The following is a 15,312-nucleotide window of genomic DNA, read 5'->3' as shown; positions in this document are numbered from 1 at the left end:
CACACACACACACACACACACACACACACACACACACACACACAAAATGTAATCAATCAAACTGAGGCTTCATATCCAATGATCAGTGTAAACCTGGAGGATCTTTGGGATGAACTTGTGATTTTTTTGATCTAGCCAAGGTTCTCTCTAAACTGTGCTTTTTCAGAATACTATTTATGTTGTAAAGTTAATCTTAATAATTTTTGTAATTCCCATAATATTTCCCTCTGGCTTTGACTAGTGGTATTGTAATAATCCTGTTCATTTACAGGTGATTACACACTGCCCTATGAAATAACATTAACATTAACAGTGCCTAATGACAAGATGGAACATGTCGCAGTGAGAGCCTTTCAGTCTCCTCAAGAGTCAGCAGAATTGGAAACATAAATAACAACCACCATAACATTTACCATTTATTTACAGCTCATTTACACATGAAGGTTTATGCCCAACATGTAGGATAAACTAGGCTTGAACAGCAGTTGTTGGGAGCAGGGACTACACTGTGTATAATCATTTACTTGGATAAATAATGTATATCCTTAGTGTAATTAGTGCTACTCCCTGAATACATTAGCCCAAATTAGACCCAGCGAGTATTTTCATTGTGTTTAACGTTGCATTTAATACTTGTTATGCTCTGCTCCACTTACCCAAGTCATCTTTAACTTTCATTTACAAAACAATCTCAGGCTTCACTCGATTGTTAACAGTAGGATTTGTTAATGAGATTTGGTTTTAGACTTTGTTTTGTTGGGGTACAAAGTGTGTTTACAAGTAAAAGGTGAAGGGCTCGGGGTGGTTAGGGAAGATAGAGTTGGCAATTGGCAGTCATGGCAAAGCAACAGGAATGTCAAGAGAAGGAGGGTGCAGAGGGAGAAGGATGGGGATTATGATAATGCAGAGGCAACAGCTGTTCAACTGTGGCGAGCAGCTGTATCCACTGAAGGCGATGAAGCCAGAGCCAGAACAGGAGCTCCTGTCCATGCCACCATTGTAGTAAAGGGAGCCAGGACACACACAAAGAAACAGAGGAGCATGCAAATGTATGTTGAAAGTAAACAGGTGATAACAGAATCTGTTAAGCTTAGATTCCTTATATTAAAGTCAAGAAAGTGATGTTTTATAAAATATCAATTTACCAATCATGGGAGTACTATACTTATACTAAAGAATATGAAAATCCCGGCCTCTGATTTATGAAATTGCAATACTAAAGCAGAGAAGAACAGTTACTTTATTTGTCAATTTGTTAGCAAAACCAACAATGCATTAGTAAGGCCTCACCCTCCCTGTCCATCACAGCCAAGACCCCAATTATTAAACAAATTAGTCACAAATATGTGTATGTACATATGTTCCTTATAAAGTTAGTGGCATCGAAGTTTTATTTTCTAAAAGACAACTAAGCTTTTGTTTTGATGATGCAATGTTAGAGTCATTAAAAAAAATTATATTTTCTATACTAATCCCATTACCATCTCTTATGCACTCAGCACTCTTGGTTCCTACTGCTAACTAAGAAGGATGAGGTCTATTACCTGTGTGAACAATAGCACCTGTTATCATTGATTCACTCTCTGTGAGAGGAAGGAAAGAACAATTGTTACCATCCACTGGATGAAGGATGCATGGAGTCATGACCGGTGCACATGGACAAATAGCAATACATGGGATACAATGATAGGAAAATATGGAAGGAAAAAGAGACAGTTGCAATTTTAATATCCATGTTTATTTAGTCTTTCTCTTTCATTGCATGAAAAATACTATATAATGATGTTATGGTGTTATGTTATGTTATGGTATAACCATATGTAAACAGACAGATGTTACTATTAACATAGTTCCACCTGTGCCTCTCTCGCTGATTTCATTTTTTCCTCCAAATAGTCCTGTCTATACATTTTTTGGGGGGGACACAAGAACACAATACAATATCTGTCCACCTGAAAGGAGAGGCATCCTCAGCCACTTAGCCATCTATTTAGTCTTCTAATAATTCCGACTTTCAGATGGGACACTGCCAGTATCTGTTAGTCAGCAGAGACATCAGTAATTCTGCAACAGCCTGCATGAAAGAAATAGAAACATGACAGATAATCACTCTGATTCTGTATCAAAGGATGCCTTTGATACAGAATCAGAGTACTTTCTGATGCCTCTGAGTCTCTTCAGCACTTTGGGAGCATATGGTGGTAATGTACTCTCAAGATTAAAGGAACAGTTTACCCACAGTTTGATTATCTAGTCAGTATTGTAAGAGAAAGATTATAATCTAAATTAGGAAGATGTAGGTGGATATACAGTATGTTGTCATCCAAAGTCAAGTATTCCTCATGATTAGAATTGAAAGCAAGACAGAATGACACAAACTGCAGTCTGAACAAGTGTCCATAGAAAAATGCAATACTTTCAAGCCATTTCTTCTTCAAAGCAGGGATTTATTCATTTTTTTGTTTTTGTATTTAATATAGTAAGTACTCACACTATTTGTTTCAGCACTTCTGCGTACATATCGCACAATTCTGTGCTTTAGAGCAGCATCTGTACTCTACTGTTTGCACCTTTTTACTTTCAGTTTTCACTTTTCAGCATCTTTAAAAATCTCTAACATCGCAGAACGTCCAGCTACGAAACTGTCCAAAAGGCTGTGTGAGTATTTTCCACCATGGCTCAAGCTCGAGCAAATAGACTGTAGAAATGATTGGATGCTTGTATTCCACTGGGTCTTTGTAAAGACAAACAGGCATAGCCTCTTGTTTCTCTGTTTGCATTGGAGAATTACAGTACATGTCTAGGAAATGTCATGAACCTCATCAGGTTTTCCCTTGAAGACCAGCACTGGTTACTTAGAGCCGGGTTAAGTTGGGTTTGCAGTCCAGCAGCCCTGTCGGACCTCATCTCTTCACCAGTAAGATGCTTAGATCAATGGACAGATTTAGGGCCAGAAGGCTCTTCTCAATCCCTCGGCTTCATCGATTACCATCCCCTTACAGCCCTCACACCCCAAATATTCCTGTCCTATTTTATTTCTAATGCGTCACTCTCTTGTTTCTCTCCACTATGAATCTCTAGCCCTTTTCCTTTCTCTTCATCTTTTTTGGTTGTTCTCTAACTGTAATTATTCTTCTCCTCTCTTTGTTTCATGCAGCGTCTTCCCTCCAACCTATCTATTCTAAACTCTCTTTTCTTGTCTCTTTGTCTCTTGGACTCTCACCATCTTCCTTTTATCTCCCCGTCTCCCTCTATATCTCATATCTATCTTTATTGCTTCTTCTCCCTTTGCCCTACACTATCTCTCTCCGTCCCAAAGGCCTCAGGCTCCCAGCAGTGGATTATCACACATCTAAGGAATTCAGCTATATCAGTCTGGTCGGTCCAATTAGTTGTCAGATTGAGCATCGCCATTTCACCTGAGTCTCCACAGGCAAAATCATCCTTACAATTAGGCCTATATGTTTGCATGGATGAAAATATTTGTGGTTAAATATGTGTTAAGGATTGCAGTGGATTACAGTAATGTGTGTTACCAAAAATAGTCTGTTGTTGTTGGGGATGCACCCCATAATTTAAGAGAATCAGGGAAGGATGCAAACGTATTTGTGTGAACATCGCCAGTCCTGTGTGTTCCAGTCTCTTCCTTAGAAAACAAGCCGTCAATTTGATCAGAGCCCAATTATAGCAATTGCTCAGATATTCATGGGGGAACAGAGGAAGCTAGAAAAGAGGGAAGAAAACCGCAGAGACTTAAAGAAGCATAGAGATCATAGAAGTGATGGAATTAACAAAAGACCTATTTGACGTTAGGGGAAGAAAATGAAAAAGTCACAAGGTGTGTCAAGGATTCTGGATCAAAAGGAGATTTAGACATGATAGTCACTTTCAGTTACAATATGAACATTTGAACACAAGCATACATTTGCCATTATTTTAGATAGTAGCAGGACAATTCATATTTAAACATCTGCTTTTCACATTTCACATAATACTGCAGGTTTCAGGGATGGATGATTACATTCTGCTGTTCCTTATCCTGGTACTTATTACTCTAACATTACGGTCATTGTAACATTTTACTCCTTGCCTCTGTTGTACAGATATATGACAGATATATGATGGAATCTGGTGAGTCATTCTATAAATGGTGGTACATTTCATGACCATTTTCTTTATAGCCAACTTTATAGATGAAGGGAAACTTTTTGACAAGTTAGACGATGATTTTGTGAACACTATGTTTAATTTAGCTTGTCATGATGTTCCTGAATTGACAGTTTTTGTAATGTCCATTTTTCAATTGAGTGGTTGTTATGATTAAAGACCATCAAAGTTAACAGTAGGCCTATCTATTTGTTATTTTAAAATTCTAAATATTTTAGAAAAACACATTTAAAAAAAGTAGTTTTACATTTAAATGAAATAAATATCTTAGTTTTTTAAAAGTTATATGTCCTATGTAATACTTGTTGCCCAACAACCTATCCTAACAACCATACCATTCAAGGTCAAATCAAGTTACCATAGAAACAACGGTCATTTCTCTCAGTCACCATTTTGAATATATTCTAGTGAGAGTCCAAAATAATATTTAAACATGTTTCAAGTTTGCAAAAAACAAGTTACAAGGTTCATATCATGCTCTTTTCATCAACTGCTTTTATTAAAAAGATGATTCTAGTTCTGTCTAATTGTACAACTGAGATGCAGTTTACTTAAACAGCTGCAGGGTTTTCCAATGACTACTTCATTGGACTACTACTAGTGAAATCAGACTGAAACGTATCGAGGTCAATTCTGTTAAACTGCAACATCTGTATCATGACATACATCTTCAGAAATTGTATGTGAAGAATAGAAAAGAATAACAAAGTTGAAATAATTTCCCTAACATTCCAAATAAATATATGGACTCTTGCGAGTGAGATTAGGAGCTTTCTGTGTGGACAGAGCAAAAGGCAAGCAGAAGCAAAGGTCCATGTAATTACCCTTCTCTCTTCTCTGCCTGAGCAGTTTAATGAATGGTGGCAATTTTCAGCTACTGTTAAAATGGCAACGAGTGTGCGGGTCACTGGCTAGCCTCAGAACATGGTCAAAAAGGACTTCTACCAGATTTGACTAGTCAGTGGCGGCTGGTGTCCTAAACCATTAGGGCGGCCATTGAACAGGAAGGATGAGGATAGTGGGGAACTATTTGGATGATTTAAGCACTTTATTTTATATAGGTGTGTGTATGTGTCTGCCTGAGCAAGCAAGGGCAGGGTTGTAGAGGCACCATATGTTTTCTTATAACCAGTAAGGGTTTTTGACTTTGTAATAAGACAATAATGCTTAATTGTTACTTCTCTAAAGGTTTATTTTATCCATATTACAACAAATAATTAAGTCAACGTCTCTAATATCCCTGTTACTAGTGTTGAAATAAATGTATAATTAACAGAACACATTGAGACTATTTCCTTGCCAGAAAGTGTTTATGGAAACTGTCCACAATGAGATCTGTGGAGAAACAGGCACAACATTCCTAAAAAGTAATGTGGACGTTGTTTTTTAAAATGTAAGTATTTATTGTTGTGAGCACCATTGTCACAACTGGTAAAGAAAACTGAAACACACAGACTAAATACACGGGGGAGTTGAGAGAGAGAGAGAGCGAGAGAGCTCTTTTTTACTCTCTTTTTCTCACACACACACAGATGGCGTCAAACTCTCATTCCCCAAATATAATCGCTATGGAATTTACTTTTGGTCTTTGTCTCTTTTTGGGGGAAAATAACAAAAACGAGTTCCTCCCTTTTATTACACACTGTGAATAATTCTTGATGTGTGTGGTCTGTTTCTGGAGAATGTGTAGCACTGGATGAGGAGGGGGTGTCACACACTTACAAATACATGTATTTCCCTGTTTTCGCTTTAAAAATGAATGACTGCATTCTTTCTCGAGATTCTTGGAGTTTGTCTGTCTTTACTTCCCTTTCTTTCTTTAAAGCTTTCTCCCTCGGTCTCCTCAATGGCTGATTTATAGCATACAGTTGATGGGAATGTCTCTGGGACAAACAGCAGTTGTCAAGCTGGAGTTCATGAGAAGCTCAGCTATGAGCTTGACTCTCAATGGGGTCTCTTGTAGTTTCTGTATGAAGTCATCTGTGGGTCCTGACCGCCCTGTTGACTTTTCCCCAATAAAAGCCATTTGGCCCATTGTCCACTAGCTTACAAACAAAAAACCCACAGTAGCTATTATGTGGTTGTAGTATTACAAGGAGGCTACAATAGAGGGATATTTCCTCTACAACAGTTTGATTAGGTCAGCAAGTTCATCACAAACTTCCTTAAAATGTGTTATCTGAAACAACATAGAATGGAGAGACATTTATTCTTTCATTGCTCATAAAAAAAATGAGCTCCCAGACTTTTTCTGATTTAGCATGACATGTTTTCTGATACTTGATGACTTCTTAACTATGGACCTGTGATTTGTTTGCATTGAATTACAACTTAATGGCATGCCATTTCTTAAAAAAGAGGGGAGTTTTTCCTTAACTCTCTGGTTGAATACGCTGTGCCAATTTTGCCCTTCAGTCCAATAAGCTGTAGGTAGAAGCTGCCAAGTTGTAGTCTTAACACACTGCTCTGTACACGAGCGGCGATAGAGGAGTTTGACTTCTGTGCTGTTCAGCAGTTTGGTCAACGTGGCGATGTTTGATGGTGCCAAATAAACGCTCTCTCTGCCTCCTGCCAGTAGTGATTTATGGCCGAATACATCCTTGCCCTGTCCACTTTATCCACAAAGAAAAATTATTTTACAATTGAGCAGAACTTAGGCCTTGAAGACTACATGGGGATAGAGAGGCAGAATATTTTATTGACATCATCATTTGGATGCGCGATGAATACCTCATTCTCAAGGGGCTGATGATGACTTTCAGAGCAAAGTTTCTTTACCCTTCTCTTTTTCATGCACAAGACAGATGATGGCATTTGATGTGTTACACATTTAGAGAGCTATAATTATAGATTTATATTGTATTCAGGGTTTACTTGTAACCAGCAGGCTATATGTATTTTGTGTCAGAAGAAGGATGCAAGCTGTTAGAGGCTGTAGAGGATGACATTTTTATGTGGAGCTGCTTTTCTAACCCAGCACTGGGACGGCAAAATGGATCTCAGCACTCCCTGCACTGAGGCGCCCATTTGTTAAATGGGCTGTTTGCACTGTGGAGAGAGATAATTTGGCTTAAAAGATGAAAAGTTGAATTCTTTAAATCTCCCATGTGGACGAATTGTTTTGGTGCTTGAAATGGGTTTACAGAAGTAGTATGTCAGTAATGTTTACAATTATATGTTGTAATAACTCTTTTTGAGTAGAATTGTAGTCTGTCTTCACATTAGGCATATCAAGCTTTATCAAGCTTAAAATTCATTTAAAAAACAAAAAATACAAATATTAAATATATACAGTATATAAACACAGAATCAACACAATATTGCATGTGCTTCACTGGGCCCTGGCAGCTGTCAGTCCTCTCAGTTTCACTTTCATTCTCCGTTAAAGAAATACAAATTTAGGACATTTATTACGACTAAGTTCATTGGCAAAATGTTCTCACTCTCTTCCTCCTGTCTTCCACCAGTTCCCCCACACACAACATTCAGACCTAAGAGGAATATGGGGGAGGACACAGCTGTCTTTCTCCCATTTCACAAACCAGATATTTCCATTAGTTCATCTTTCAATATAAAATCACACACATAAACAAAGTGTTATCTGCACAGAACAGTATGATAATGGCCAAAATATTTCCATTCATCTTTACTATTTGTAGGCGAAGCTCACGTTTACCCCATTATGATGATTCTTTTTCACAACTTTCTGACAGTTTAAACACCAAATGATTCCTTGTTTAATTAATCAAGAAAATAAAAGGCAGAGTAATCGATAATTCAAATAATTCTGCAGTTACACTCTACAAAGGCTTCTAGCTTCTTTGGCTTATTGTTAAGATTTTTTGGCCTACAATATTAATGAACAGCAGTTTTTTGCACGAGTATGTGGTTCGTTGCACTGATGCCATCTTTTGCATGCGTCTGTCAAGTCCGACTTGTGTGAACGAGTTTGATGGGTCAAGAAGGAAACTGCTCTCAGTAAAGAGTCCCAAGTGGAGAAGCGTTGGAACCTTTCTGTGGTAAGTTTACCTTCGCTTATGTGAGTAGCAAGGGTGGTCAGTTGAGGTCTCACATCTACATCTGTTTCAGCATCCACCATCTCAATAGAACTCATCTGTATCAGGCGGAAGTGGTTTGAGAAGGAAGTCTGGTCCTGTAAGCCACATTGTGTTGATGAGCTGTGATGCGGGCACAGACCTGGGCCCTATTCCTCCTACGTGGTTCAACTAAGTCGATCAAATGTCCTATTATCCAGCTTAAATTAACTCGATGATTGACATCAGGCTATCTCGGTTCCTCAAAGGCTGATCCGCGCTCAAACAGTCTCGTTAATTTGAACCAGATGTCAGTCATCAGGATCGTTGCGCGTGCCCGTCCTACTTCAAAAGGGGGAAGCGTCGATCACCGAAACCATGATTTTCTAACAGTACAACGGCAAATAAACTCAAAGAAAGAGCCTCTTTTTTCTCCGCTGACGAGCAGGAGATGATCATGAACGCATATGAGGAATTCAAGACCATAATCATGGCAAAATCTAACGCTGCGAGGGCTAGACGAGAAGCATGGCAAAATATCGCAGACGTCATTAAATGCGCAAGTGTTGGGAAAATGTATAGGTTAATTTTAAGTGCCTCATCACCCCAATCAATCAGATGATATTTCTTTAAATGTGCCTGCTGGCAGTAGGCTTAATGGAATGCATCATCCAATGAGATCTATAGCGAAAATAATTATATCAACTCTTTCAGAATAAGTAGATAAAAACAAGCCCAAAGAGAATCTAATTGATACGAATTAATAGATACTTATGAGGATATATGTAGGTGTATGCACTTGTGTATCATGTACTATATATATATGTGTATATACATGTATGTGTAGATTACCATATAGAATAGGAGTTTGAATATGCGTGTGAATCTGTGTATGGGCGGATCAGTATGTATGTATTATTCATAATAAGCGGTGAAAATAAATTGTGTGTAATTCTCTCTATTCTTATCATGAGTCCACCTTAATCATGTTCTACAATAATGATATCTATGGTGTACTAATAATACTGTCATATCATTATGAGTGCTTTCAACCATCATGTAGTTCAACCAGCCATCAAGAGGACACGGGAGCAAGTAAACACTAAGCACACAAACATTATTCAGAATGGTGAGTCAGTACAACATGTTCCATGGTGATGTAATGAACACATCCATAAGTTTCTTAAGCGCCAAATAAACGTCATGAACAGCACGGCATGCAGCGGCTTTCCCGATGTTCTCCGCGTCACCGACACTGTACAAACATGAACCACTCGCTACAAAGCGAGAGGCTGTGATACAGTCTGTGAGACAGTAGATGGCGTGTGGTGTTCAATGTACGGCTCGAGAAGGTCTTTAAATAAATGATTCCTTGTCGGCAGAATCGATAGCGCTCGTACAGGAAGTCATCATGATGTGATAACGGATCTTGGCGATTTCGAAGAACTCTCTCCCTATAAAACACTAATCTGACTAATATCGCTTCCTCATCGATGGATCTCTGAGGAAGGGAGCTGACACTTGTTTCCGGGGGAGTGGCAGTTTATCCAGCTGATCTAGCTCAAGCCTGCTCTGGAGCAGGTTCAGGCTTATGGATGTGTTACTATGGTGATTTTTCCAAACTTGCTTCGAGGAACTGAAAAGCCTCACTTATGTAATCTCATCCTGAAAATTATCCAATAGGGCCCTGGTGGCCAGATCAGCTGGATTTTGATCTGTTGGCACATGGTGCCACTGTTTAGGAGAAGTTGTCTGGCGTATACGGTGAACATGGTTGTGCACATATACAAAGAAACACTTTGAGTCATTGTGGATGTATCCGAGGACAACTTTGCTGTCACAATAAAACTTCACAGCATCTGGCTTGTGGTCAAGCTCATCGAGGATCAGTTCAGCCATTTCGACAGCCAGCACAGCTCCACAAAGTTCAAGGCGAGGGATGGTCGGTTCTGGCCTCAGTGGAAGGTCTTGAGGTTTTCTTTTTTACTACTAACTGATGCTGGATGCTACAGGCTGTTTGGTCTCTCCCTAAAGCTGCGTTCACACCAAACGCGATGAACGCGGCGCGAATCGCGTTCATCGCGTGCATCGCGCCGCCGGCATCGCCGGGGACTATTTGTGTTCATTCGCGTGCATCGGGCGCCGAAAAGGGGGCGTGGCTTATCGGCCTGAAAGCTGTTCAACTGTCCGCCATCAACCGTAGAAAAATAGCCTCTATTTCTGCTCAGTACGTGTTGTGGAAGTCCCAGATATCACGGGGAACTAAACGCCGTCATGTCTGGTTCATAACATAGTCCGGAGGAGCACCGTGGATTTCATCGAGCTCACTGTGTCTAGCGAGCCACACGTCGGCTGTTTACTACAGCTGTATGCAGCTCCATCAACACTCACGATAACGTCATATAGACGTAAATACGGCAGGGTCTATTCATTGTTTGTACCATATGGTTTACACACACACATGTCTACACATAGTTTGGTCCGGTCTCTACTGATATGAGGGATCGTAGAGCTCTGGGTGAACATGGCGGCTACAGCATTTATTTTCTGATTTAGCAACGGCAGGACTTCACTGATGACGGGGAGAGCAACTCAACGCTGATTGGCTATCGCACTGGAGCGTCACGCGATTTTTTCGCAGAAGTTCAAATATTTCAACTTCTGCGTTTGGGGCGTTTTAGCGTTTCAGCGTTTTGACGCGATGGACGCGATGGACGCGATGGCGCGATAGCGCGGCTCGTTTGGCGCGGCGCGCTTGACGCGTCAAAACGCTGTACATAGACTTTGTATGTAATCGCGCCGCGTTCATCGCGTTTGGTGTGAACGCACCTTAACACAAGTGGGCAATGTGAAAGCCTTGGGCACTACTATATGCTAGATTTTATCAGGCTATATATCGTGACAGAAATTTGTTTACGTGACAGGATAAAAAAATATTTCAGAAAATGTTTGGAGGTGCAGCCAGATATTTTACTAATTCAGACAGCAAATCTTGTATACTATCTGACAATAAAAGCAAGCAAATATTTATCTCTTGAATATCTGTCTTTAATTTTCTCAGAGGCCACAAAGACTGCAAGTCACCAAAAATTCAAGGAAAGATGCAGCGTAAAAGAGTCATAATAATGTAGGCTGTGCTTTATTTCCACATTAAGATGTATCAGGAGTGTATCTATTGCACAGAGTTTCGAGCTCGACTCTGTGGGAGCTGCCACCTTCAACCTGGCCTGCTACCTGGGTTTTTCTCTCGTTTCACAACCTAGGACTGCAAGCAAGCCTTTCAATCACACCTCGCGCTGCCTGACCCACTAGCAATCTTTCCATGGCAACACAAATCCCAGCAGACCTAGCTGTCAAGAAAAGGAGTGCTCAGAAGTATCAAAGACAAGCGTCTCTGATCCAGTTTACAGGCATGGGGTGTGTGCCCTGGACCATACATGAATAATGCATCGTTATTTATTTATTAAAGTGGCAAACTTCAAGGTTTTCATTTAAATAAATGTTTAAATCACTATCTATTGCCAAAGAAGGTAACACAATGGTGAGGGAAACCCCACTGATTAAAGTATTCAAATATTTATTTATTTGCAGTAGTACTGCAGTATTTATGCTGTATTACATTTTGTTCTCCATTCTGTACACACAAAAAATTTATCAATCTACACAATTCAGAAAAATAGCATGTGAGAATGGAATTTTGGACGCAGCCAAAGGGTTCTTTCGTAAATCCAATTTGATGCTCTGCCCTAAAATTAGAGCAAGGGTGTTCTATTTCTATAGAAATTAATGAACAGGTACTAAGTTAAAACAGATGAAAGAAAAGCTTTTCGCCAGTGAGGATGACAATGATTATGATGAGACATGAGACCGTAACAATATTCCTATAAAAATAAGTTGGAAAACGTAGGCTATAACTCACATTACAGTAGGAGTTCTTGAAAATGTCACCTAGTTAGTTTCGGTTTTATTAAATAGTATGGCAAACAAGTAACTTGACACATTTACTGCCCTTAGTACTCTGCTGCTCCGTCTCCTCAGACAGAGTGCCCAGATTATAAACTCTGCCACTCCGACACTGTGGTCCTCTGAATAACTGAACGGTACATTACAACAGCGCAACAATTTAACAAAAGGTCCATTTTTTGCCAGATTGCTCTCCAGACCACTAAATTGAAAAATTGTAAAGCGTTTAAAGACATCAGGATGAGTCGTGTATGTTTCCACTGTAGCCCAACTTCAGGAATGTTTTGTTAAATTTACCACTGCGCAATATTCAGTTGGCCATTAGCCCATGTAATAGTTGTTAGTACTTGTGAATGCTATAATTAAAAGCTTTAAAACATGTTTTAAAATGTATTCAGACAGACAGTCAGATAAATTCTGATTGAGCAGTTGTACGTATATAAGTTACAATAGAAACATATCTAGATGAATACAAATACTTGAATTTTTCATGCGCTATCAAAATTGCTTTAGTGGTTGTTGGTGTCTGCTTTGTAATTTATAAGTCATTTGAAAAGCCTGGCGAGGGCCCTGATTTCATTCCCTAACCCAGTCGCTCTCAAACTATTCTGTCATGCCCATCCTTGCGGAGATGGATTTATGTTTATCAGTCTTTAACAATATTAAGGAAAGTAGTAGGAAAATAAGTCAAGGTGAATGGTTTAGCTTCAGGTTAGCAATATAGCTATGCTAGCGTCAGGCCACTCATGTTTGTTTATTGTTCCCACACATTCATTTATTTTCACTACACCCTCCTTGGAGGACCCACTTCTTACTTTAAGAACCATTGCACTAACCAGTCATTTTCTTCAGTAGAAGCTTACATGTATCTCTCTCCTCCACCTTGTGTTACAGGTCATCCTGATCCTGACCAAGTACTACCACGCTGACTCCACCAAGGTGCTGGAGAGCTCCCTGTGGAGGTAGGCTAAACATTTACACCATTTTTGCTCTTGCTCGATGTCTTTATGTCATGTTTGTCCCAGACTCACGCAGACCTTTCACCGGCAAGCAGCTTCCCTTTAACACGAGGTCAGTGTAGGTCTCGGTTATCTCTCCACTGTGCTTCCTCAAAGACTATACAGAGCGCTAGGGCGGTCAAAACATCAGCAGGCAGCTACTGATAAAGTGGGAGACCGGAGAGTGGCGTTGCAAGGCCAAAGTAGGCATCTGTTTGGGCAGATAGCATATCAGCATGGCATAGGGCAGGACGGCGGGCACCGGCAGTGCCAGGGAAAGGGGTCAAGTCTGGCTGGCAGAGCAAAGCTGCCTTTTGCCAAAATACTTCACACGTCACTTGCTTTGAGCGGCGGAAAAGGCAATGCATCCATTCCATTCCACTTCACAACAATTATATCTTGCACTCTTACATACATGCTCATGGATTATTAATGTCCTCTGTATTCTGCATTGACCTACCAGCTCCTTGGGGACTGCTATGTAGTTGAGCCTGACCTTCTTCTAGATCAGGGTGTGGAGGAAACTTAATTATATTCAAATCCTGAAAAAAACTTAGACAAAACAGGGCACATAACACTGGCTAAAATTAGAAGGCATTCACATATGGCAATACACGTCTAATTGTGGTACTTAATTAATGCCATTCACCTCACTGAGTGCTCCATGACTTTAAAGCTCCGGCCTCTCATTAGCTCTCACTGCCTGTCCTCCTGTAGGAATAATGTACAAAGCGTATTTTTCTCCTTCTCCTTTTTCTCCTTTTAATTTTTGCAGTGTATCTATAATGCTGCAGATTCCCCACTGGACAGCCCACTTCAGAACTTCAATCTGAATTCAACCTAAATTGGCAGAGACTGAAAAAGTTGCTAGTTGGCATGAATGTCCAAAAAGCAGAAATTGTCAAGAAATTAGCATGTTTCCAAGAGGACCTCTGACCACGTTTTGGTAGGTATTATGTGTGTAGTGTACCTCAGTACCTTGTAGTTGTCAGTTGGTGGTGTGTGGACAGCCACAATCCACTGGCCTGTATGCTTTGAAGTCCCAGGGCTCCAGGGCTGTAGCATCAAACAAGGAAGAAGGGGGAAGATGAATGGGTTTGCCGTCTTGCTCTGTCAGGTGGTGTAGGTCAACATGTCAGGTTTCACACTGGGGAAAACTTAACAGCACAGAGAGGGGAACATTTTTCAGGGCGGCTGAGTTAATGACCTTAGTCCCTTTTAGATCAGCGGTGGTCTACAGAGGCACACAATCTGTGTCTTCACAGTTGAGAAACTATAACCGTTAGTGTCCTAGGTGGATTCAACCCAAACAACTGGGTATCACTTATCCAATAAACAGTAGAGGTTTGTATGTCCATCAATTCTTTGGATTGTAGAAGTCTTGTATGTAGCACTCAGTCATGTCTATGTGCATTTATTCACATGAAAATTACAGGCTCAAGGCTACTTCGACGTGCAGATAGTATTAACCGGAGACTAACCTTCTGGTTAAAGGACGACCAGCTCCATCCACTGGGCCACAGCACCCCATTTCATTTAAACATGAAGGCGATCAAACTGTGTTTTAGTTTCTGTCACAGCTCTGCCACTGCTATCCTGTCACTCTATCTCTCACTCACCTAATCAGCTCATTCAGTGCACCTGCTAGTCACACCCACCTCATCAGCTCATCACTCTCACCTGCTCACTCTGCTGCACCTACTATTTAGACCCCATTCTCACACACACTCACTGCCAGATCATTCTCCGCATTCATGCCAGACCTTCCAGCGTTTACCCTCAGACGGATTTCCTATTACCGACCCTGCCTGTTTGGACTTCTCCGCCTTGCCTCTGCCCCGGTAAACCACTCGGCCTTCTGTCCCCGACCATGAAATCCTGCCTCTGTTTCCTTGGAGTTCTGTCTGCCTTCTCCCTTGACGGCTTGGCGATCCACCGTTTGGGATTCTACACCTGTGCATATCCTAGATTGCCTGTTGTGTGTTCAGTTGAGAATAAAGCTTTGATTCCAACTATTCAGTGTGTCTGTCGTACTGCTTCTGGGTCCTTACCACACCCGTTACAGTACGATCTGGCAAGAACATGGACCCAGCATATGACACCGCATCACAGGTCCGCTTCGTGTTGATCAAAGAGGCGATACAGCAACA

General features: G+C 40.5%; 1 protein-coding gene across 1 annotated transcript in view; it reads left to right on the top strand.

Annotated features, from left to right (window-relative positions):
• sorcs2 (sortilin-related VPS10 domain containing receptor 2) overlaps positions 1-15,312 on the top strand; it is a gene marked incomplete at its 5' end in the record, with an annotated part of 266,050 nt that overhangs the window by 86,193 nt on the left and 164,545 nt on the right. Inside the window, one exon of the mRNA XM_079185210.1 lies at positions 13,059-13,126. Within this exon, the coding sequence (XP_079041336.1) occupies positions 13,059-13,126 (68 nt within the window). The remainder of the gene's footprint in view (positions 1-13,058; positions 13,127-15,312) is intronic.

The sequence above is a fragment of the Pholis gunnellus genome (assembly GCF_910591455.1).
Source record: "Pholis gunnellus genome assembly, chromosome: 23".
Lineage (NCBI taxonomy): Eukaryota > Metazoa > Chordata > Actinopteri > Perciformes > Pholidae > Pholis > Pholis gunnellus.
This window is presented reverse-complemented; position numbering and strand designations above follow the sequence as displayed.